This window comes from Molothrus aeneus, chromosome 30 (assembly GCF_037042795.1).
Source record: "Molothrus aeneus isolate 106 chromosome 30, BPBGC_Maene_1.0, whole genome shotgun sequence".
NCBI classification, from domain to species: Eukaryota; Metazoa; Chordata; class Aves; order Passeriformes; family Icteridae; genus Molothrus; species Molothrus aeneus.
Genome location: NC_089675.1, coordinates 2,207,415 through 2,229,196, shown reverse-complemented (window position 1 = coordinate 2,229,196; position 21,782 = coordinate 2,207,415). Strand labels below are relative to the sequence as shown.

General features: G+C 62.7%; 3 protein-coding genes across 7 annotated transcripts in view; all 3 read right to left on the bottom strand.

Annotated features, from left to right (window-relative positions):
• Positions 1-1,140: 1,140 nt before the first annotated feature.
• On the bottom strand, positions 1,141-2,825 carry DDN (dendrin). Of its 2 annotated transcripts, XM_066567822.1 has the most exons (3): positions 2,677-2,825; positions 2,412-2,489; positions 1,141-2,311 (listed from the first exon to the last, which is right to left on the bottom strand). In XM_066567822.1, the coding sequence occupies exons 2-3, from the start codon at positions 2,471-2,473 to the stop codon at positions 1,270-1,272; spliced, it is 1,104 nt and encodes a 367-aa protein (XP_066423919.1). In that variant the 5' UTR covers positions 2,474-2,489; positions 2,677-2,825; the 3' UTR covers positions 1,141-1,269. The 2 variants fall into 2 exon arrangements, with proteins under 2 accessions (XP_066423919.1, XP_066423918.1); XM_066567821.1 differs by having other exon boundaries at positions 2,412-2,825.
• A 646-nt stretch (positions 2,826-3,471) lies between these two features.
• On the bottom strand, positions 3,472-7,481 carry PRKAG1 (protein kinase AMP-activated non-catalytic subunit gamma 1). 4 transcript variants are annotated; one of them, XM_066567829.1, is made up of 12 exons: positions 7,301-7,481; positions 7,144-7,213; positions 6,491-6,627; positions 6,271-6,352; positions 6,136-6,194; positions 5,990-6,035; positions 5,861-5,915; positions 5,649-5,775; positions 4,736-4,901; positions 4,590-4,627; positions 4,129-4,275; positions 3,472-4,037 (listed from the first exon to the last, which is right to left on the bottom strand). In XM_066567829.1, exons 1-12 carry the CDS (start codon positions 7,304-7,306, stop codon positions 3,939-3,941), a joined length of 1,032 nt encoding a protein of 343 aa, XP_066423926.1. In that variant the 5' UTR covers positions 7,307-7,481; the 3' UTR covers positions 3,472-3,938. The 4 variants fall into 4 exon arrangements, with proteins under 4 accessions (XP_066423926.1, XP_066423927.1, XP_066423925.1 ...); XM_066567830.1 differs by having other exon boundaries at positions 6,491-6,594; XM_066567828.1 differs by lacking the exon at positions 5,861-5,915 and having other exon boundaries at positions 5,649-5,860.
• A 2,451-nt stretch (positions 7,482-9,932) lies between these two features.
• The window catches only part of KMT2D (lysine methyltransferase 2D), a 28,274-nt gene continuing 16,424 nt past the window's right edge, over positions 9,933-21,782 (bottom strand). The window contains exons 39-54 of the mRNA XM_066567568.1: positions 18,015-21,122; positions 17,780-17,923; positions 17,147-17,311; positions 16,915-17,071; positions 16,743-16,824; positions 16,081-16,256; positions 15,449-15,597; positions 15,208-15,343; positions 14,988-15,124; positions 13,448-14,618; positions 13,001-13,137; positions 12,749-12,879; positions 12,359-12,644; positions 11,476-11,549; positions 11,263-11,371; positions 9,933-10,440 (exon numbers count right to left, since the gene is read on the bottom strand). Of these exons, the coding sequence (XP_066423665.1) occupies positions 10,348-10,440; positions 11,263-11,371; positions 11,476-11,549; positions 12,359-12,644; positions 12,749-12,879; positions 13,001-13,137; positions 13,448-14,618; positions 14,988-15,124; positions 15,208-15,343; positions 15,449-15,597; positions 16,081-16,256; positions 16,743-16,824; positions 16,915-17,071; positions 17,147-17,311; positions 17,780-17,923; positions 18,015-21,122 (6,255 nt within the window). The 3' untranslated portion in view covers positions 9,933-10,347. The remainder of the gene's footprint in view (positions 10,441-11,262; positions 11,372-11,475; positions 11,550-12,358; positions 12,645-12,748; positions 12,880-13,000; positions 13,138-13,447; positions 14,619-14,987; positions 15,125-15,207; positions 15,344-15,448; positions 15,598-16,080; positions 16,257-16,742; positions 16,825-16,914; positions 17,072-17,146; positions 17,312-17,779; positions 17,924-18,014; positions 21,123-21,782) is intronic.

The following is a 21,782-nucleotide window of genomic DNA, read 5'->3' as shown; positions in this document are numbered from 1 at the left end:
GCTCTTCTGGGCCATGCCAGGCTGCTGTGCCAAGCTGACCTGTGCCGAGCTGTGCCAGGCTATACCAAGCTGTGCCAAGATGTTCTGGGTCATACCAAGCCACATTCCAAACTGTGCCAGGCTGCATCGTGCCGTGACAATCCGTGGCTCGTACCGCACCTTGCCAACCATCCTATGCCGTGCCAGGCTCTGCCAGGCTGCCCTGAGCTGTTCCGAGCTGTTCCTGGCCATGCAAAGCCGTGCCAAGGCTGCTGAGTCGTGCTTGGCTCTTCTGGGCTTTGCCAAGCCATGCCAGGCTGCTGTGCCAAGCTGTGCCAGGCTATACCAAGCTGGGTCAGACCAAGCCATGTTCCAAACTGTGCCAGGCAGTGCCAGGCTGCATCGTGCCGTGACCATCCGTGGCTCGTACCACACCTTGCCAACCATCCTGTGCCGTGCCAGGCCGTGCCAAGCCGTGCCAGGTGCCACCATACCGGGTGCAGGGCCGCACCTGTGCCCTTGTGGCTCGGGCCAGAGCCAGGTGTGGGACTTGGATGCCACCCTGGCCACGCACCAGGACAGGGGACACATGGGGGGGGGGGGGTGACGTGGCCTTGGGGGTGCCCCCCCAGCCTACCGGGTGGCCTCGCTGCGGCAGCTGCCCCGTGCCGTGACCTCCGCGCCGGTGTCACCGGGATAATGACAGGGTCGCGCCGGGGGGGCGGGGGAGGAGCCGGTTTTAAATAACGCGCAAATTGGACACGATATTTGTGTGCGGTTTCCTGGGGCCGCGGGGATCCTCCCCCCTCGCTCCCCGCCCCTCCCCGCAGCGTGACTAAGAGGTGGCGGCTGTTTGGGGGGGACAGTGACTCACTGGGGGTCCCCCCCCCTCCGGCCGTGACGTGGGGCTGGTGGCCCAGGGCCAGCCCTGCTGTGCTCACCCACTCATTATGGGGGATACGGGGGGAGCTGGCACGTCCTGCCCGTGTTGTGACGCACTGTGGTGGCCGCCGGGACACCCGGGACCTCCGGCTGACCCCGGCACCATAACGGGGGGGTCGGGACACCGGGAATGTCGCGGGGGAGTGCCCGGACACCTGTGTGTCCTTGCTGGGGACGCCCCCTCCCCAGCCTCACACAAACAGGGACGGAGGCAGCGCAGGGGATCCCGGAGCTTTTATTGGGGTCGGCCCATGGGAACTCCAGCCCCGAGCTCCACCCCCCGCCCCTGAGAACCACACCCAGTCAAGCCCCGCCCCACAAGTGCCACACCCCGTCAAGCCCCGCCTCTCAGGCCGGGGTGGGGCTGGCGGGGCCCGGGGGGGCTCCGGCGCTCTCCAGGCTGCTGCTGCTGCTGCTGTAGGCGCGGGGGTCTCGGCAGAGCCGCTGCCGGGAGCCCCCCACGCTGCTCTCGGCATCCGAGTCCGAGTCGGGCGCCGTGTGCCGGCGGATGCGGGACACGGCTTCCCGCAATGCCTGCGCGTACAGCACCGGCCGCCGCGGCGGGGGCCGCCCCCGGGCACCCCTGCCGCCCCCCGGGCTCTGCCACGGGCTGCGGGGGCTGCCGGAGGGCTCCCGGGGGGGCGAGGGCGCTGCACAAGGGCTGCCGAGCCCGGCGGGCACGGAAGGGCTGCGAGGAGGGGTGCCAGCCGCCAGGGGTGATGGTGCCCTGGCATAGCGGACCTGCTGGCGCTGCGGGGGTGGCACGTACTGAGCCCGGACCACCACACGGGTGGCATCAATGAGGACGTGTCCGCCCGTTCCCCGCTGCCCCCTCCCGCGCCCCGGTGCCCCCCCCCGCTCCCGGCCGGCTGCTGCCCGTGGCAGTGTCTGGCAGTGCCGGGGGCTGCCAGGCCCGCCTGGGGACGGCAGCGTCGCACGGGGCCACCGGTGCTTGGCCTCGGTGGCCGCCCGGGGCAGCGTGTGGCTCCAGGCGGCCGGCACAGCCCCCCGGGCCCGAGGAGCCGGCGGGGGGCTGCGGGGTCCCCTCGGCGGGCGGAGCTGGAGGGTGCGGTGGGGACCGTCATAGGCGGGGGGTGCGATGTAAGGGGGGGGTCCCCCACGGCGGGCGTGGGCCGCCTGCACCCGCTGCATGTGCACCTCGTAGGTGGGGGGGCCCGGCTTGTCCCCCGACACCGGGGGCCGAGGTGTGGGCACAGGGTGACCCCCCCAGGGTCCGCTGCTGCCCCCCGGCCCCTCAAGCTGTGATGGAGGGCAGGGGGTGGGGGGTACCCGGGGCCGGGTGGTGAAGTCCTGCAGGCGACAAGGGGGGTTGGAGGGCACTGGGGGCCAGGGGGGGGCCAGCTCGGCCACAAAGCGTTTCTCCAGGTACCTGCAAGACAGAGAGGGGAGTGAGGGGAGCAGGGCAGGGGAGCAGGGGAGGGGAGCAGGACGGACCCCCCCCCCCCCCCCACCTTGCGGTCCCCACTCACGCGTACTCCCCGGCGATGCGGCGGTAGGTCCAGGGCGGCTCGGGCCAGCAGCCCGCAGCCATGCCGGCACCACCCGGGCTGCAACACGCCACCGTGTCGATCTCCACCAGCACCAGCTTGGTCCGCTCGCAGATCCGCAGGCGCCCCGCACCACCCCGCTCCGGACCCCCCAGCATGGCCCCGGCCGACAGGGGGGTCCCCACGATGGCGGGGGGGGGCTCAGCGGAACCTCGGAGGAGCCACCGACCCGCCCACACGCACCCACCTGCCGCACGTGTGCCCCCGGTGCCCCCGTGTCCCGCCCGGTGCCACCTCGGGCCACGCTGACCCCCGGGGGACCGGCGCAGCGCGGGGACCCCACCGGCCGTCCCAGGGGTGTCGTGTGTCGCGTGTGTGTGTTTGTGTGTCCCCCCCCAGAACCCTCCCGCCCCGCGGGATCCCTTCCCCCCCTGCGACAAGCAGGCGATGGCGGGTTTGGCACCGAGCGCTGCAGCCCACGCGGGCTCCGAGCGGAGCTTAGCAACCCTCCGGCGGCGGCATGGCAACCGGCACGGCCCCCCTCCCGAGTCCCCCGGGCCCCCCGGTACCTGCCCGGCGCTCACCTCGCTCCGCAGCCTCTGCCGGAGCCCGGCACTGGCACGGACACGGTCCCCGGGCCGGCCGTCCCCTCCCCGCCAGGAATGTGCCTCGCTCAGCACGGCCGGGCCTCGCACCTCCCCTGCGGACACCGGCTGCAAACTCCGGTGTCCCGGCTGCCCGCGACCCCTGCCAGCCCCCCAGGGCACCCCAACATCCAGCTGCTCCCGCTCAACCTCCCCCAGCCCCTGCCCGACTCCCCCCCCCCAGTCACCGTGGTGCCCACCAGAGGGTCCCCATGTCCTGTCAGGTCCCCATCTCTGTCCCATCCCCAATCCTGGCCTTTTAGAAAAGCCACAGGCGTAACAAACAGGGATTTAGGGTCTGGGCGAGCTCAGCAGATTCCCCTTTCCCACATCCCCTCCCCACACACTCCCCGTGATGCCCTGGCCGATGCCCCCCATGCCCTGCACGGAGCCAGGGGTGGTGCCAGGTCTGTGTTTATTCGTGGTTTCTCTTCACACACGAAGCGGTGGCGGGTGTGGGGGACCCTGGGGGGAGACCCCCGGGGGGCGTGGGGGGGTCCCTGGGCCGGGTGGGCTTCACCAAACCCAGGGAGAGGGTGCAGGGTGACAGGGACGAGAGGCCACACAGGAACAGCCCTGGCATGGCTAAGGGTGACCCCCAGGGGGACCAAGGGCTGCCCCCATCACCCCACACGGCTTTGGGGTGCAGGGCAGGGCATGGGGGGGGGGCTGTGGGCTCCCCCCACCCAGGGAAAGGCAGCAGGGGCTGCCCCAGGGCTGGGGGTTATTGCTGGATGCTGCTGGTGAGTGGGGGCATCCCCCGGGTGTCCCCACCAGCCCGGGGTGGGGGGGGCACAGTGATACAGGAGAAGAGAATGGGGGGGGTTGGGAGGGCTGAACCCCCCCCTCCCACCCCAAAACTGCCTCAGGGGCCCTGGGGGAGGACCAGGGCTTGCAGGATGTCCGAGAGGGAGACGATCCCTTTAACCACATCGCTCTCGTCCACCACCACCAGCCGGTGGACCTGGGGAAGGGGGGACACAGGGAGGGGCTGAGGGGGTGCAGGGACCTTGGTCTCCCCCCAGAGACCCCCCCCAGCACACCGGGACTGTTACCTCAGCCTCCACCAGGCGGTTGATGATGGTTTCCAGCGTTTCGTGCTTGTAACACTTGAGAACCCCCTCGAAGTAGTGGGAGCGGTGCTGCAGCGCCCGCGTCACCGTCACGTCCAGGTTGTTGTAGGTTTTCTCAGCTGCCAGGTTCTGGGGCAGGGACAAACGTTGGGGACACATTAGGAGACCCCCACCACCCCACAGTGTCCCCCCAGGCCAGGATATTCCCCCCAGCCCAGGATTTCCCCCCATTCCAGGATTTTCCCCCATTCCAGGATTTCCCCCCATTCCAGGATTTTCCCCCATTCCAGGATTTTCCCCCTAGCCCAGGATTTTCTCCCATTCCAGGATTTCCCCCATCCCAGGATTTTCCCCCTCAGCCCTGGATTTCCCCTCAGCCCAGGATTTCCCCCCCAACCCAAGATTTCCCCCCCAACCCAGGATTTTCCCCCATCAGAACTCACAATAACATCGAATTTGGAGTAGATGTCCACCACACGCCCTGGGGAGGAAGAGGAGCAGCTCAGCCAAGCTCAAGGTGCTCAGGAGGGGACACAGCCCCCGAGGAGGTCACCTGGGGACATCCAGAGGGAGGACAGGACACCCTTACCCGAGTCATCCACCACGGGCAGGGCAGAGACGCGGTGCTGCACGAAGATGCCCAGGGCAACGTAGATGGGGGTGCTGGTGCCAACCACGGCGATGTTCCTGTAGGTGCCAATCTGCAGCTCCTCCAATGTCCGTGCCATGAACTCAGGCTTGGGCACCTCTGAGATCTGAGGGGACAGTGAGGGCACAGGGCTGAGCCCAGGCCTGGCGGGGGAAGCACAGAGAGTTGGGGTGCAGAGCAAGGGGGGTTTGTGGGACCCCCAGGTAGGGGTGGTGGGGAGGGTCCATGCAGAGTCCTGGGGGTCCTCTGGCACTGCAGGGTGTGGTGAGGTACCCAGAGCTGTGCCCACCCAGAGCTGGTGGTACCTGGTGTGCAGGGACCGGGCACAGCCCAGGCTGGGGGTTTCAGAGTGATCCCTGGAGCAGCCAAGGGTTCTGGGGCAGATATGGCACAGCCTGAGATGGGGGTCTCAGGGCAGGCCCTGGCACAGGGAGCTGGCACAGCCTGGGCTGGCACTTGGTACCACCTGGACTGGGGGTCCCAGGGTAGCACCTGGGCCTGGCACAGCCTGGGTTGGCACTTGGTACCACCTGGACTGGGAGTCCCAGGGTAGCACCTGGGCCTGGCACAGCCTGGGTTGGCACTTGGTACCACCTGGACTGGGGGTCCCAGGGTAGCACCTGGGCCTGGCACAGCCTGGGCTGGCACTTGGTACCACCTGGACTGGGAGTCCCAGGGTAGCACCTGGGCCTGGCACAGCCTGGGCTGGCACTTGGTACCACCTGGACTGGGAGTCCCAAGGTAGCACCTGGGCCTGGCACAGCCCAGGCTGGGGGTCCCAGTGTGGCCCTGGCACAGCCCAAACTGAGGGTCCTGATCTGGCCCCCACCATCACCAAGGGGCAGAGACTTACAAAGAGCTTGAGGAACTTGAGGATGCGTTTGTGGGTGAGGATGTAGAGCGTGTTGCCCGAGTCGGGGTCGATGACGGGCAGGCGATGGATCTTGTTCCGGATCAGGGAGGAGACGGCGTCAAACAGGCTGTGGGGGGCAAGGGAGGGGGGATTTGGGGTGTTCCTGGCAGTGCCACCACCGGCTGTGCCCCTCTCCCTGCCCCCCGGGGTACCTGGCATTGGGGGAAATGCACACCAGTGGCTTGAAGGAGTCCTGCAGATAAACCTCTGTGGGGAGAGGGGTGGGTGAGGGGATGGGGGGGTGGGACATGCCAGGAAGGCCAGCAGTGACCCCCCCTCACCTCTCCACGTCTCTATTTTATGTTCCTCCAGCTCATAGATCTGCACCTGTGAGGAGGAGGAGGAGGAGAAACCCAGATCAGCCACCCAGGGTCAGGTGGGGCAGGCAGAGCCCGACCTGAGCCCCCCAGCAGACCCCAGCCCTCACCATGGGGGATTTGTAGTAGCGGTGCAGGATGTTGATGAAGTCAGTGATGGTCAGCATTCCTGGGGGGCAGGCAGGGTGAGGAGGGTCCTGCCAGCCCCCCTCAGCCCCCAGAGACCCCCAGACCCCTTTGCTCACCTACAAAACTTTGCTTTTTGCTGTCCCAGAGCGGGGCTGCCCGGACACCGTTAGTGACCAGCGCAAAGAACGCCTTCTTCACCTGCAGGCACGGGGGTCAGGGAGCCCCAAAAGTGCCTCCCCGGCCCCAAAAGTGCCCCCCCCGACCCCAAAAGTGCCTCCTCGGCCCCAAAAGTGCCCCCCCCCCGACCCCAAAAGTGCCCCCCCGGCCCTGGCACACCTGCAGGGATGTGTCGAAGACGACCAGTTTGGAGCTGGTGGGGATCAGGTCGTAGCAGCGATGGGATTTCATGAAGGCGGTGTAGGCACCGCGGTGAGTGTCCCCTGGGGTGGCAGCGTCAGGGGGCACCCCGAGACCTGGAGAACCCCAAAACCCGGGACATCCCCAATCCCGGGACACCCCCAATCCTGTGGCACCCCCAATCCCGGGACACCCCAAAATCCTCTGACACCTCAAGTCCCGGGACATACCAAGAGCCGGGATACCCCAAATCCCGAGACACCCCAAAATCCTTTGACACCCCAAATTCCGGGACACCCCAGACCCTCGAATGCTCCAAATCCTGGGACACACCAATACCCGGGATACCCCCTATCCCAGGACATCCCAGACCCTCGAATGCCCCAAATCCCGGGACATCCCAAACCCTTGAATGCCCCAAATCCCATTTCACTCCCACTTCTGGGACACCCAGCTCAGGGCTCCGGGACACCCCAAACTTCAGGATATCCCCGGCCATGAAGCATCCCAAATCCTGGACACCCAGCTCTGGGCTCCCCCAGAGTCCGGGACCGGAACCCCCCAGCCGCTGCAGCCCTCGGGACACCCAAATCACCGCGTCCCCTCCCGTGCCGGAGCTCCCCCGGTATCACCTTCCAGCTCCGCCGGGCTCTCGGCGGCCGGGCCCGGGCCGGGGCCGGGGTCAGGCTCGGGGCCGGGATCCTGGGGACAGGCGGGGTCGGTCAGAGTGGCCGCGGTCCCGGTGCCCGACTCCCGGTGTCCCCCCAGCCCCGCTGTCCCCCTCACAACCTCCATGGGTCCCGCTCGGTCCCGAGGCGCCGCTGCCCCGCTTCCGCCCGGCTCCGGCCCCGCGCTCGCCCGGTCCCCGGTCCCGCTTCCGTCCGGTCCCCGGTCCCGCTTCCTCGCGGCTTCCGGCTCCGCTTCCCCCCGGTTCCCGTCACGGTTCGTGCCCCGCTTCCGCCCGGTTCGTGCCCCGCTTCCGCCCGGTCCCCGTCCCGCTTCCGCCCGTTCTCGGTCCCGCTTCCGCCCGGTCCCCGTCCCGCTTCCGCCCGGTTCTCGTCACGGTTCATGCCCTGTTTCCGTCCGGTTCCCGGAACCACTCCGGCCCCGTTCTCGGTCCCGGTTCCTGCCCTGCTTCCGCCCGGTCACTCCCGCCCCGTTCCCGGTCCCGTTCGGTTCCCGGTCTCAGTTCCACTCGGCTCCCGGTCCCGGTTGCTGCCCTGCTTCCACCTGGTTCTCGGAACCACTCACGCCCCGTTCCCGGTCCTGGTTCCGCTCGGTTCCCGGTTTCGCCCGGTTCTCGGAACCACTCCCGGTGCCGGTTCTGCCCGGTTCCTGCCCCGTTTCTGCCCGGTTCTCGGAACCACTCCGGTCCCGGTCCCGGTTCCTGCCCTGCTTCTGCCTGGCTCCCGGAGCCAGTCCGGCCCCATCCCCGCTCCCGGTTCCACTCGGTTCCTGGTACCACTCCTGCCCCGGTCACCGGGAGCCCTTCCCCTCCCGCCGTGTCACGGGGATAGTTTGGGGGGGGGGGGGGTTCGGGTCACACGCGTGGGGACCCCCGGGGGTTCGGGGACACGGCGGGACACACGGGGGATGGCCCGGGGGAACACACGGACATGGGGTCCCGGGACAGGACGGAGGTGGGACAGACGGACATGGGGTCCCCGGGACAAACGGACATGGGGTCCCCGGGACAAACGGACATGGGGTCCTTGGGACAGGAGAGGGGTGGGACACACACGAGGGTCCCCAAGGGTGGGGACAGCTCTGGGTGACCCAGGGCAGGGTCGCTGATTTTGGGGACAGACACCTTGGCTGGGGGGACACAGCAAGGACCGAGCAGGACCGAGCTGTCCTCGATTGACCCCGTTGTCACCACTGTCCCCTCCCAGACCCCCCCCAGCACCCCCCGGAGGGATCAGGCGGCCTCGGCTTCTCACGCGCTTTATTTAAAATAACATCCAGTGGTTCCGGTATTGGTAAAAACGGGATTTCTACACGCCCCGGCCTATGTACAGCTCTGAAAGTTAAATTTCTCGTATATTTTCTGTTAAAACTTTCTCATCCCCCCCCACTCGCGCTTTTCCTCTGTTTGGTTTTTTTTTTTTTTTACTTTTTTAAAATTTTCTTTTTTTTAAAGATTTTTACCTTAAACTTTTTTTTTTTTCGTTTCGGATTTTTTTTTAAGGTTTTTTTTTTTTGTGGTTTTTTTTTTTTTTTTTTTTTTTTTTTTTTTTTTTGCAGCTTTGACGAGTTTGCGGAAGCAGCTTTTCAAGATCGGGCCCTGGCCCCCTCACTGCACCGGGGCGGGGGAGAGGCGGGGGGCACCACCCCCATATCAGACCCGACCCCCTCCTCATTGCCAGGAGGAGCAGGAGGGTCCCTCCCTCCCCTCCTTCCCCGCGCCGTGTTTGTGCGTTAAGAGATCCCGGCGCCCCCCGGGAGTGGGGAGGGGGCGGGCAGGGACCCCCGGGGTGGGGTGGGGTGGGGTGGGGGGGTCGGGGGTGTTAATGCCCACTCGCTGCTTCGCTCTCCGAGGCCGCCCCTGCCTGGCAGGAGGTTCCAGAGAGAGACCCCCCCCCCCCCCATCCCCACCCTCACACCTCGGAGATCGGGTTTAAAAAAACCCCCCCCACGCCTTTTTTTTTTTTTTCTTTTTTTTCTTTTTGCCCCTGCACCCCAAATCTCAGCCCAGCAGAGCACAAAGAGCCCCCCCCCAGCCCCGTCTAGTATATACAATATAAGGTATAAATAGATAAATAACCTTCCCCCCCCCAGTGCAGCCCCAGCTGGGAGGGCCAAGGGTGAGCGGGGGGGGGCTCCATCCAGCCCCTCCAGCCACGTGTGGGGAAGGAGGGGTCCCCACCAGCCCCTCCAGCCCCCCACCAGAGCTGGGGGATGGGTTTGACCCCCCCTCGCCCTCTCCCCATCCCCACCTCACACCTTGGCACGTCACACGGCTGGGACCTCCTGAGAGGGGTGGGGGACAAGGAGGGGGTGTCCCCGTGTCCCCCCTTCAAGGTGTCCTGGAGGAGGGGGACACGGGGAAGCCACATCCTCTGAGGGAGAGGGAAAGACCCCCCCACTTTGGGAGGCAGGTTGGGATGGAGGGGGGCTCACATTTAAAAACAACAACAAATAAAAAGAAACAAATCTAACACTTAAAATGAGGTAGGTTTGGGTGCAGAAGCTCCTTGTGTCTGTCGGGGTCTTGGCTGCATCCCGCCGCCGCTCCGGGGTTCTCGTCCACACGCACAAACAAAACAAAACAAAACAAAAAAAAGAAATCAAAAAGGAACCGAGAGCGAGCTCTGGCCGCCACCACGCCGGGCAGGGCAGAGCCCGGATTGTCGAGCTCAAGGAGTCTGTGTTACCTTGGTAATTAGCGAGCAAATATTATTAGTTTTTAAAAAAAAAAAAAAAAAAAAAAAAAAAAGGACAAAAAAAAAAAACCAACCAAAAAATAAAATAAAATAAAATAAAATAATCGTTATATCCAGACCGGCTCCGCACAATCGCTCCAGCCACGCTGGGCCTGGCGCTGCTCCCCCCGCCGTGGCTCTCTCCCACGAGGGAGGCAGGCAGGGGGTGGTGAAGGGGGCGTTTCTGAGCCCCCCCCACTCCTTTTTTTTTCTCCTCGCAGGACGAAGCAAAGAAAACCCTGAGTTGCCAGTTCATCTGTCTGTCCGTCCGTCCCGCTCGGGCAGGGCCGGCAGCGCTGCAGCCGCTGCTCTCCCTCCGTGCCCGGCCGCCCCTGGCACCTCCTGCAGCCCTGGGGGCGCTCGGCGAGGTCTCTGAGGCGGGGGTGGCAGCCCCCAGCCCCCTTTTTTTCCCAGTTAGTTCATCCACTTCCTGCAATTCCAAGCTCCACAGTGGCAGGGGATCTTGTGCTGATCGTCCTCGAAGTCGAACTGGTAGTCGTAGGTGAGCTGGGAGGGAGTGGGGGAGTCACTCAAAGCACAGAGCTCAGCCCTGCCACCTCCAGCCCCCCCTCCCTGGGTCCCCTGTCGCAGACATCTTTTATGAAAAATCCTTTTCTATTAAGATTTTTCCTCCTGAGAAGCTGAGAGGCCTCAGGAACAAAATGTAAACAATGATTATCTGCTGCTGTGGAATGCAACAGGTGCATCTGTGATTGGCACATGTTGGATGTTTGTGATTAATGACCAATCACAGCCCAGCTGGCTCGGACAGAGAGCTGAGCCACAAACCTTTGTTATCATTCTTTGCTATTCTACTCTTAGCCAGCCTTCTGATGAGAACCTTTTTTTCTATTCTTATAATGTAATATAAGAATGTAATGTAATGTAATATATATGATAAAATAATAAATGTAATGTAATATAGATGATATAATGTAATATATATGATAATGTAATATATATGATAAAATGCAATATGTAATATACATGTAATATATATGATAAATGTAATGTAATATGTAATAATGTAATATATATGATAAAATAATAATGTAATGTAATATATATGATAATGCCCACTCGTATGTAATATATATGATATCTGTAATGTAATATATGTAATATGTAATGTAATGTAATATATAATATAATGTAATATATATGATGTAACGTAATATACAATGTAATGTAATATATATGATAAAATAATAAATCAAGCCTTCTGAAACACGGAGTCAGATCCTCGTCTCTTCCCTCATCCAAGAACCCCTGTGAACATGGTCACAGTCCCCCAGGACCCCCTGAGCACCCCCTCAGTCCCTCACTGACCTCCTCCCCCTTGGGGATGCGCCGGCTGGAGATGATGATGATCTTGTCCTCCTTGTCGAAGGTCACGACTTCGGCCACGCAGTTCGGGGCACACGAGTGGTTGATGTACCTGGGGGACGAGCAGGGGTCAGCACCAACCCAGGGGCAGGACAGACGGACGCCGTGGCTCCCTCTGGGGGTGTGCCACCCCCCCAAGGCCCCCCCCGTGCTCACCTGGCCGGGCCCCCCGTCAGCGTGGCGTCAATGACGTGCTCGTTGTTGATGCGGAACATGTAAATGCCGCGGTTCTGCCGTGGAGAGAAGAGGGGGTTCAGGGGTGCACTGAGGTCCCCACATCCCACCTGAGTTGACATCCACCACCCCAGGTCCTACTGGAGACCCTCAAATCCCATATGAGTCCCTCCACATCCCACCTGAGTCGCTCCATGTCCTACCAGAGCTCCCAAAATCCCATCTGAGACCCTACCAGAACCCTTGATATCCCTCTCAAGTCTCTCCACGTCCTGAGTCCCCATGTGTCCTGCCAGAACCTTCAACATCCCACTCAAATTCACTCTCATTTCCCCTGAGCCCCCAACAACCCATCTGACTTCCACCATGTCCTTCTCCATGCTGCATCAGAGCCTACAATGTCCCATAAAGTCCACTCTCATCCCACCTGAGCCCCCAACATCCCTGATTCTTCCCACGTCCTTCTCAGAGTCCCTCCATGTTCCACCTGAGCCCCCCAACAATCCATCTAACTCCTTCCATTTCCTTCTCAAAGTCCTTCCATGTTCCCACCGGAGCCTACAACATCCCACCCAAGTCCACTCTCATCCCACCCGAACCCCCGGCATCCCATCTGACTCCCCCCATGTCCTTCTCCATGTTCCACCAGAGCCCACAATGTCCCCCTCAAGCCCTCTCACATCCCATCTGACTCCTCCCATGTCCTTCTCAGAGTCCCTCCATGTTCCACCCAAGCCCCCAACATCCCATCTAACTCCTCCCATGTCCTCAAAGTCCCTCCATGCTCCACCAACGTCCCACCCAAGTCCCTCCACATCTCGCCCGAGCCCCCACACAAGCCCCCAGCACCCCAGCAGAGCCCCACCTGCTCCTCATAGATCTTCTCCCGCCTGTTGGCCACCTCGTTGCGGATGATGGTGCCGATGTACTCGATGACCATCGTGTGCTTCTCGATGTCCTTGGCCGCGTAGAGCCCCAGCCCCTGGATGCGGGACCGCGCCAGGTACACGTTGTTCTTCCACTCCGTCTTCAGGCGCCGGTACTGGGAGGACTTGGAGTGCACAAACTGTTTGCTGTAGGGCGTGTTGGTCTCACCCGTGAACGTGCTCTGGTAGGCCTTGGACATGCTTGTGCTGTTCAGGGTGTGGGGCCTTTCAGGGGAGGCGGATAAGAAGGGTTAGAGATGAGAGATCCTCAGGGATCCCAGCTCTCCTGGTGGATCCCAGCTCTCCTGGTGGATCCCAGCCTCGCTTACCGCTTGTAGTGGGTGAGGATCTTGGGCTCGGAGCGGGCACAGCCGGTGGGATTGATCATCAAGGGCAGCTCCATCAGAGGATGGCGCCCGTAGCGGAACAGATAATTCTGGCAGCTCTCCACGCCCGGCAGCTGCAGAGGGGGACATGGAGAAGGGGTCAAGAGGCAGCAGCAGAAGAGCCGCTGGGCCTTTCCCCAGCAGGGTGGACCCCCAGTGTGGAGGAGAGAGCTCCATGCCCACCCCGGGACCTACCGACTCGGCGATGCGCAGCACCGCGTGCACCGTGAGGCCGAAGAGCTCCTCACCCTTCAGATACTCGGGGAAGAGTCGCAGCATGTCGGCCTCCTTCCTCATCATCGCCACTGGCTCGATGATCCTGTTCCAGACAGCTGCCAAGGGAAGGGAGAACCACAGAATGAATGAGGCTGGAAAAGACCTCCAAGCTGATCGAGTCCAAGTGACCAATCACCACCAGGGCAGAGCACTCAGGGAAGGGAGAACCACAGAATGAATGAGGCTGGAAAAGACCTCCAAGCTGATCGAGTCCAAGTGACCAATCACCACCTCATCACCAGAGCAGAGCACTGAGTGCCACGGGTTGAATATGGGGACCTCAAGCCATTTTCCACCGCCCCCACCCTCTGGTGTGGCTCAGCCACTGGCACAAAGGTTGGACGCTGGCATATCCCAACTCCTTACCTTGTGGCGAGGAGTCAGAGAAGACAAGGTCCTCCAGGCCCTGCTCGATGACCTGCACAACAAACTCAGGGCGCCCGTTGTTCTCGCAGATGGTGCAGCGGTAGCAGCAGCGGCGGTTGTTGGTCCGCAGGCTCCAGTAGATGCGCGTGGCCTCGTAGCCCACGGGGTAGAGCGCCGTGACGCTGTGGAAATCGGCCATCTGGTGGGGCAGCAGCTGCCCGATGGCGTGGAAGACCAAGCCGCCCACGCGGAACATGTGGAGCCGCTCCCCGCGCTGGATGATGCTGGCAATCTGCTTCACCTCGTCCCGCTCGATGTAGACGCGGCGGAAGACGGTGAAGCTGCTGAGCTCCTGCTCGCAGGGCCCCTTCAGCTTGTGCAGGGGACACAGCATGGTCTTGTCCTTGAAGAACATGCACTTGGCGCGGATGGCGCAGGCGAAGTGGTACACGCTGGGGCAGCGGATGCGGTTGCAGCTGTTGGTGGCGCCGGTTTTCTGGCACAGGGAGCACTTGGTGAGCAGCCCACGGTGCAGAGCCACCTCCACATTGATCAGGGCCCCTCCCTGAGTCTCGTACACCTCCGTGGACCACAGGGCGCAGTTCAGGTGGACCCAGAGGTCGAGGTCAAGGTTGAGCAGGCGGGCCGGCCCGTCGGTGGCCCCGTCGCCCTCCTCGTGACAGAAGCAGCACTTGCGCATGTCCTGCGGCACCTTCTCGGGGCGCAGCGTGGTTCCCAGCTTGTTGATGAACTCGGCGATCTCCTTGTCCCCGTCACGCTTGGCTCCCCCTTTCTGGATGGTGACGAGGAAGCGCAGCCGTTTCCAGCGCACCCCCTTCCACTTCTTCAGCCGCGGCCTCGCCTCGTCCCCGTCCTCCAGAGGCCGCGAGCGCGGCTTGAAACGGGGAGGGGAGTGGGCAGCCGTGGCCCCTTCCTCCTGGGGGGCTGGCGAGGGGGCCGGTGGCAGTGGTGACAACGGGGCTGGGGCTGCCTCGTGGGACGCCTCGGGGTCGGGGACCCTGGTGGGCTCGGCGGGGCTGGATGGGGAGGGGACGGAGGGGGACAGCGGGGGCGAGGGTTCCTGGGGCAGGACAGAGAGCTGCCGCACATCCAGGTTGGAGACGTTGTTGACGTAGCAGTGGTGAAGGGTCTTCTCAGGAGCAGGGCTCTCCTGTGGTGTGGGGAGGGGGGCACAGGTCAGAGTTGCAGGGATGGAGATGCCCAACCTCCCTGGACATTGCAGGGATGGAGACCCCCAACCTCCCTGAATATTGTAGGGAGGGGTCTTTGGCCCCACAGGGGCATCAGCATCCCACATGCCCCCAACCCTGCAAGGACCTCCTGGACTCCTTCCTGGCAGACCCAGCAACAGCCCATGGCCACCCAGCCCTCAAGAAGCTCCCTGCACTCATGAGGTGACCTATAGGGACCACCATGCACCTCTACCAGAGAATCCCTGCTCACCCCCACAGCCCCATGGGTACCCCAAAACCCCCCTCCACATCTCCCAGCCCTGTGGGGACCCCTGCACAGCACTGACCTGTCTGAGCAGCGTCAGGAGGTCCAGCTCGCCCTTGAGGCTGTACCCTGGCAGCACTGCATCAAACTGCTTCAGCCACTCCGAGCTGCTGTCCGGCACCTTCCCAGCCAGAGCCTTCTCCTTCCCTCCGAGCATTCCTGGGAGAGGGATGGACCACCCGTCATGGGGGTCCCAGCCCGGGGACATGGGGGGCCATGGGGGGGACAAGGGGAACACTCACCAGCCATATCAGTGTCCACCTTCTTGGCCTCAACCACAGCTGCTCGCACAGGGCCGTCGGGGAACAGCACCTCGTAGGAGCTGGGGATCTTCATGCTCAGCAGCTCAGCCATGGCCACCATCACCCCATTGAGGTTCTAGGTGAGAGGAAGGCAGGATGGGTCCAGGGTGACACAGGTGTCACTGTGTTGGGTCACTGCTGAGACCCCAAAGATCTTGAGTCTCCCAATCCCCTCACTCACCTTGGCAGCTGCTGCAGACACCGTCAGCATGACAGACACCTCGCTGCCCTTGCCCTTCTCCCACGGGGCTCCAGGGCCTGCTGCCCCCACCTTCCCTGGAGGAGCCCCAAAGGGCTCTGCGACCTCATAGGGTTTTGTGTCGGGGAACACTGGTGTGGGGAGACGGGGGTCAGAGCCGTGGGGAGCAGAGCCAGGGTCAGAACCGTGCAGACCAACAGCCACCCACGAGCCCACCCAGCTGCCCCAGATCCCTGCAGGGAATCCACCACTCTGCAAATCCCTTTCCCTCACATCCCACACTTCCCAAAGGCCCTTCCCCTGGCTCCCTTTATCCCCTCCTAGACGAGGAACTCCATCCTGCCCCATCCATATCCCTTCTTACCTGACACACATGCTCCAAACCCCCTCCTTGTGCTGCACATCCCACACTTCCCAAAGGCCCTTCCCCTGGCTCCCTTTATCCCCTCCTAGACGAGGAACTCCATCCTGCCCCATCCATATCCCTTCTTACCCGACACACATGCTCCAAACCCCCTCCTTGTGCTGCACATCCCACAAACTCCCTCCTGCCCATCCCTATGGACCACAGACCACTCCTGCCCTGATCCACACACCCCTGCAGCCCATCCCACCTGGGATGCTGGCCCGGGGGATGATGGGGATGATGGGGGACAGCACACGCTCCTCCAGCTCTGGCTTGGCCTCGCTGAGAAGGGGGAAGCGGAGCAACTCCTCGCCCAGGACACTCTCAGGGGATGAAGCAGGGACGATGCTGTCGGGGGAGTCACTCTCATCATCGCTTTCCATCCTGTGGGGAGGGAGGTGTCAGGGGCCACAGGGCCTGGTGTCACAGACATCTCTTATGAAAAATCCTTTCCTTAGGATTTTTCCTCCTGAGAAGCTGAGAGGCCTCAGGAACAAAATGTAAACATTGATTATCTGCTGCTGTGGAATGCAACAGGTGGATCTGTGACTGGTCTCATGTGGTTGTTTCTAATTAATGGCCAATCACAGTGAGCTGCCTCGGACAGAGACCTTGAGCCACAAGCCTTTGTTATCATTCCTTCTTTTTCTATTCTTAGCCAGCCTTCTGATGAAATCCTGTCTTCTATGCTTTTAGTATAGTTTTAATATTATATATATCATAAAATAATAAATCAAGCCTTCTGAAACATGGAGTCAGATCCTCGTCTCTTCCCTCATCCTAAGACCCCTGTGAACACAGTCACAGCCTGGTGTCACCCATGCAGGAGCTGATGTCACTTGTGGGGGGTCACCACAAAGGGGCTCTCACCTGACGTCCTCGGTCTGGTTGTGTGGAGGGGTGGGCAGTGCTGCCAGCAGGTCCAGGCTCTTCACCTCCACAGCGGGTGCATCTGCAGAGAAGTGAGAGGCGTCACAGGGCAGGGGAGTGACAGATGGCAGCACTGTCAGTTCTGTGCCACCCCTGTGCCAGCCAGGCTCACCTTTCTGGCCGTGGGGCTCACGGGCTGGGTCGGCATCCTTGGGCTGCTCCCCCAGCTCTTCAGGGGCCGTGACACCATTCACCATCTTCTGCTGCACGGAGGGAGGGGGTGTGGGGGGCAGCGAGGAGGGTGGCGTGGGTGGGTTGCTGAGGTTGTTCTGGGGGGAGACGGTGGGGTGAGAACAGCAGGATGGTCCAGGACCCTCAGATAAGGGGGACAACCCCCCTCTCACCTTGGTGAGCAGCTGGGAGTAGTAATCAGGGACGCTGTCGAGCACAGCACTGCCAAAGGCGCCCCTCAGCTGGCTCTTCCCGTTGATGGGGCTGCTGCCAAAGGGCGCGAAGAGGCTGAAGTTGGCCATGATGGTCGGCTCCGTCAGGGGCAGCAGCGACAGCTCCTGGGGACAAAGTGGTGAGGGGGGAGGGACGAGGGCAAAGGAAGCCCCCTGCCAGACCCTGGCCCACGGCTGTCACAGACATCTTACAGGAAAAATCCTTTCATTAGGATTTTTCCTCCTGAGAAGCTGAGAGGCCTCAGGAACAAAATGCAAACATTGATTATCTGTTGCTGTGGAATGCAACAGGTAGATCTGTGATTAGTCCATGTTAAATGTTTGTGATTAATGGCCAATCACAGCCCAGCTGGCTCGGACAGAGAGCCTGAGCCACAAACCTTTGTTATCATTCTTTGCTATTCTATTCTTAGCTCGCTTTCTGATGAGAACCTTTTCTTCTATTCTTTTAGTATACTTTTAATGTAATATATATGATAAAATAATAAATCAAGCCTTCTGAAACACAGAGTCAGATCCTCGTCTCTTCCCTCATCCAAGAACCCCTGTGAACACCATCACACACGGCCATACCTGCTTCAGCTGCTTCATGAGGGCCTCGCCAGGACGCAGCCCCTCATCCTTGCGCAGCTTCTTGCGGGACGCTGGGATCCGCTCGTTGCCTTTCTGTACCCGCTTAGGCTTGGTGGGTGCTGGCTTCCTGGCAATGGAGGGGTCCTGAGGAAGAAAAAGGGGGAAAAAGGGGGCATGAGCCGTGCCAGCACAGTCCCTCACCCATCTCACCCCCAGCCCAGCCTCTCCTGCTCACCTCCCGGCCCAGCAGCAGTGACTGTGGCCGTGGCTCCGTCCCAGCGCTCCGGTTCTCCATGTGCCCATTGAGCTCGCCTGGGCTCTGAGCCGAGAGCTGCACGTTCTTGGCCCGCAGCAGCTTCTGCAGCAGCAGGTGCCCAGCCTCGGAGCGCCCACCCGGGGCCAGCAGGCTGTTGGCTTGGCTGTCCCCAGGGTCCCCATTGGCCTCTGGTTTTGCTGTCTCGTCTCCATCCACCTCACACTGCGCCACTGCCGCCGCCTCTTCCTTCGGCTCCTGCTTCACCAACACCTGGGGGGCTTCACCTGCTGCAGGAGCCCCCTCTGGCACAGCCCCATTGATGCGGGTCTCAGCAGGATCAGCTGGGTCCACCCCAGGTGCCTCGGGGTCCCAGGGGCCGTGTGCTGGCTCAGGGAGGGCCCCGCTTGGTGTGGCAGTCAGCCCTGGCTCCGTGGGTGCTGCAGGGCTGGGGGCCAAGGCTGGGACCCCTGGTGGTGTCTTCTTTGGCTCTTGGGGGCTCTGCTCGGGGCTGGCCAGGTGCTGGGGGGCACAGCCCAGGGGTGAGGGGGCTGGTGGCGTGGGGAGGCGGATGAGGCCGGGCTGGGGGCCACGGGCAGCCAGAGCTGCCTGAACCAGCTCAGCCAGGGGCTGCTGGGGAGGCTGCCCTGGCAGTGCCCGCCCCGCCTCGGTGGCAGAGCTGCTCTGTGCCTCTGCTGGGGCATCTGCCCTGGGCTGGAAAAGGGACCCCATGGGACGAGGGGGCTGGCGGGTAGTGGGCAAGCTGTAATCCGGGGCCTGCCCGGGGAAGGGGCCAGGGGTCCGTAGTGCCTGGTTCTGCTGCAGGAGGCTCTGCTGGTGCCGCTGCACCAGGAGGGCCTGGAGCTGCTGCTGCTGCTGCGGCGTCAGATGCCGCAGCTGCGGGTTCTTGGCCAGGACACCCTGGAGCTGCGCCCGGATCTGGCCCATCACCGGCCCTGGCACCTGCCCCAGGAGACCTGGGGGGAGAGTGGCCGTGCCCGACGCTGGCCCAACTTTGTGCTGAACGGGGCTCTGGAGCCGTGGGGGCTGTGGCTGCCCTGGCAGGGCCCCTGCCACCCCCTTGCCTGGCTGCTCTGGGGGCCGCGGTGCCGGCACCATGGCCTGTGCTGGGCCTGTCCCACAGCCCAGGGGTTGTTCTGCCACCCCAGCCGTGTCCCCGTGCTGCTGGGACAGCTCAGGGTGGACAGCCCCAGGGCTCTGCAGCGGCGGGGCCAGGAGGGCACCTGGCTGCCCGGGGGCTGCCCGCATAACACCCGGCTGTGGGGAGCTCAAGAGGAGCTGCTGGCCCTGCCCTAGCTCAGCCTGGTGCTTGGGGGCTGAGGGGTCCCCCAGCCCTGGGGGGTTCAGGGCTCCCTGCTGCTCCCCGTGCAGCTGCCCCCCACTCTCCCCACCCTCAGCGTGCAGGGCGCTGCCGTCCATCCCCGCGGGCTGGTCCTTGGCAGCCAGGACCGCCGGGGCCGGCTGCATTCCCTGACTCAGGTGCAGCACAGAGGGGGCCTGGCCCCCCGCCCCGTGCTGCGGAAAGTGCTGGATGGAGGGCTGCCCCTGGCCCAGCCCCAGGAGACCTGGCTGGGCAGCCGCTGCTGAGTTCTGCTGCTGCTGCTGCGGTGGAGCCAGCAGTGCCCGAGACTGCCCCAGCTGCTGGGACAGCACGAGCCGGTGGCTCAGCAGCCCTGGAGTCTGCGGTGTCAGCTGGGGCGAGCCCAGCACCCGCTGCTGGTGGGGGGCCAGGACGACCTGGCGCTGGCCTGGGGGGTGGCCCAGCACACCAGGCTGGTGCTGCAGCCCTGGCCCATGGCCCAGCACGCCTGGCTGCTGCTGGGGCGAGAGCTGCTGCACCAGGAGGCTCTGCTGGCTGCCCAACAGCCCCGGCTGCTTCGGCACCATGGGCTGAGCCCCTGCACCGGGCTGTGGGGCTGGGGGCTGCTGCTGCTGCTGGCCCAGCAGGCCAGGCTGCCCTGGCACGGCTGTTGGCTGCACTGGGGCCTGGCCCAGCACACCTGACTGCTGCATGGATGCCTGGCCCATCATGCCTGGCTGCTGCAGCGATGTCTGGGCCAGCACACCTGCCTGTTGCATTGAAGTTTGTCCCATCACACCTGATTGCTGCATGGACGTCTGTGCCATGATGCTCTGTGGCTGCATCGAGCTCTGTCCTATCAAACCTGGCTGTTGCATGGACGCCTGACCCATCACACCCTGTTGCTGCATCGATGTCTGTCCCATCACACCTGGCTGCTGCATGGACGCCTGTGCCATCACACCTGGCTGCTGCAGCGATGCCTGTCCCATCACACCTGGCTGCTGCATGGAGCTTTGACCCATCACGCCCTGTTGCTGCATCGATGCTTGTGCCATGACACCTGATGGCTGCAGTGACGTCTGTCCCATCACACCTGATTGCTGCATGGCTGCCTGTCCCATCACACCTGATTGCTGCATGGCTGCCTGTCCCATCACACCCGGCTGCTGCATTGATGCTTGTCCCATCACACCCTGCTGCTGCATGGCCGCCTGTCCCATCACACCTGGCTGCTGCAGCGACACCTGTCCCATCACACCTGGCTGCTGCATTGACGTCTGTCCCATCACAGCTGGCTGCTGCTGCAGTGACACCTGGCCCAGCATGTTCTGCTGCTGCAGTTTCTGTGCCAGCTGCATCCTCTGCAGCTGCCGCTCCTGCATCAGCCGGCTGTCAGCCGCCAGCCCGCGCAGCGCCGGGTTCCCGCTGAAAAATGCACCAGAGGATCCAGGTCCGGGGGCATTCCCTACAGGCTGCTGCCCCATGAAGGACAAACCCTGCTGCACGGCCATGGACACACCGCCCTGGGGCAGGCGCAGCCCCCCAGGCTGCCCTGGCTGCTGGCCCAGGCCCTGCGCTCCCACCAGGGCTCCCCCGGGCTGCTGCACGCCGTGCGCTGACAGGAGCTGGCCTGGGAGCTTGGACATGAGGCGGGGGCTCTGCGAGGGGCTCAGGGCCATCACTGCTGAGGCCTGGTGCTGGTGCTGCTGCTGCTTGTTGCGGTACTCAGCCATGAGGTTGGTGTGCTCCTTCTGCTGCTTCCGCACCTGATGGGGATGGCAGGGTGTCAGTGCCAGGAATGGCAGGGTTTTAGTGCCAGGAATGGCATGGAATCAGTGCCAGGAACAGGGAGACAACACAGCCTTAGCACTAAGGATGGTGGGGCATCAGCAGCAGGAATGGCACAGATTTAATGCCCAGGACAGGGGAGCAATAGCATCAGGAATGGCACAGATTTAATGCCATGGAAGGGGAGCAATAGTATCAGGAATGGCACAGATTCAATGCCCAGGACAGGGGAGCAATAGTATCAGGAATGGCACATATTTAATGCCCAGGACAGGGCAGCAATAGTATCAGGAATGGCACAGATTTAATGCCAAGGAAAGGGAGGATTAGCATCAAGAATGGCACAATAACAGTACTAGAAATGGCACACCACCACCAGCAGAAATGGCACGGCTTTACTGATGGGGATAGTGAGGCATCAGCACTAGGAATGGCACAGGATAAATACTGGGGCCAGTGGGGCATCAGTGCTGTGGACAGCAGGGCATTAGTGCTGGGAATGGCAGTGCATTAGTGCCAGAACAGCAGGGCATTAGCCCCAGGAATAGTGGGACATCAGTGCCAGGAACAGCAGGGAATTAATACCAGGACTGGCACAGCATCAGTGCTGAGGACAGCAGGGCAGTAGAGCCAGAAAT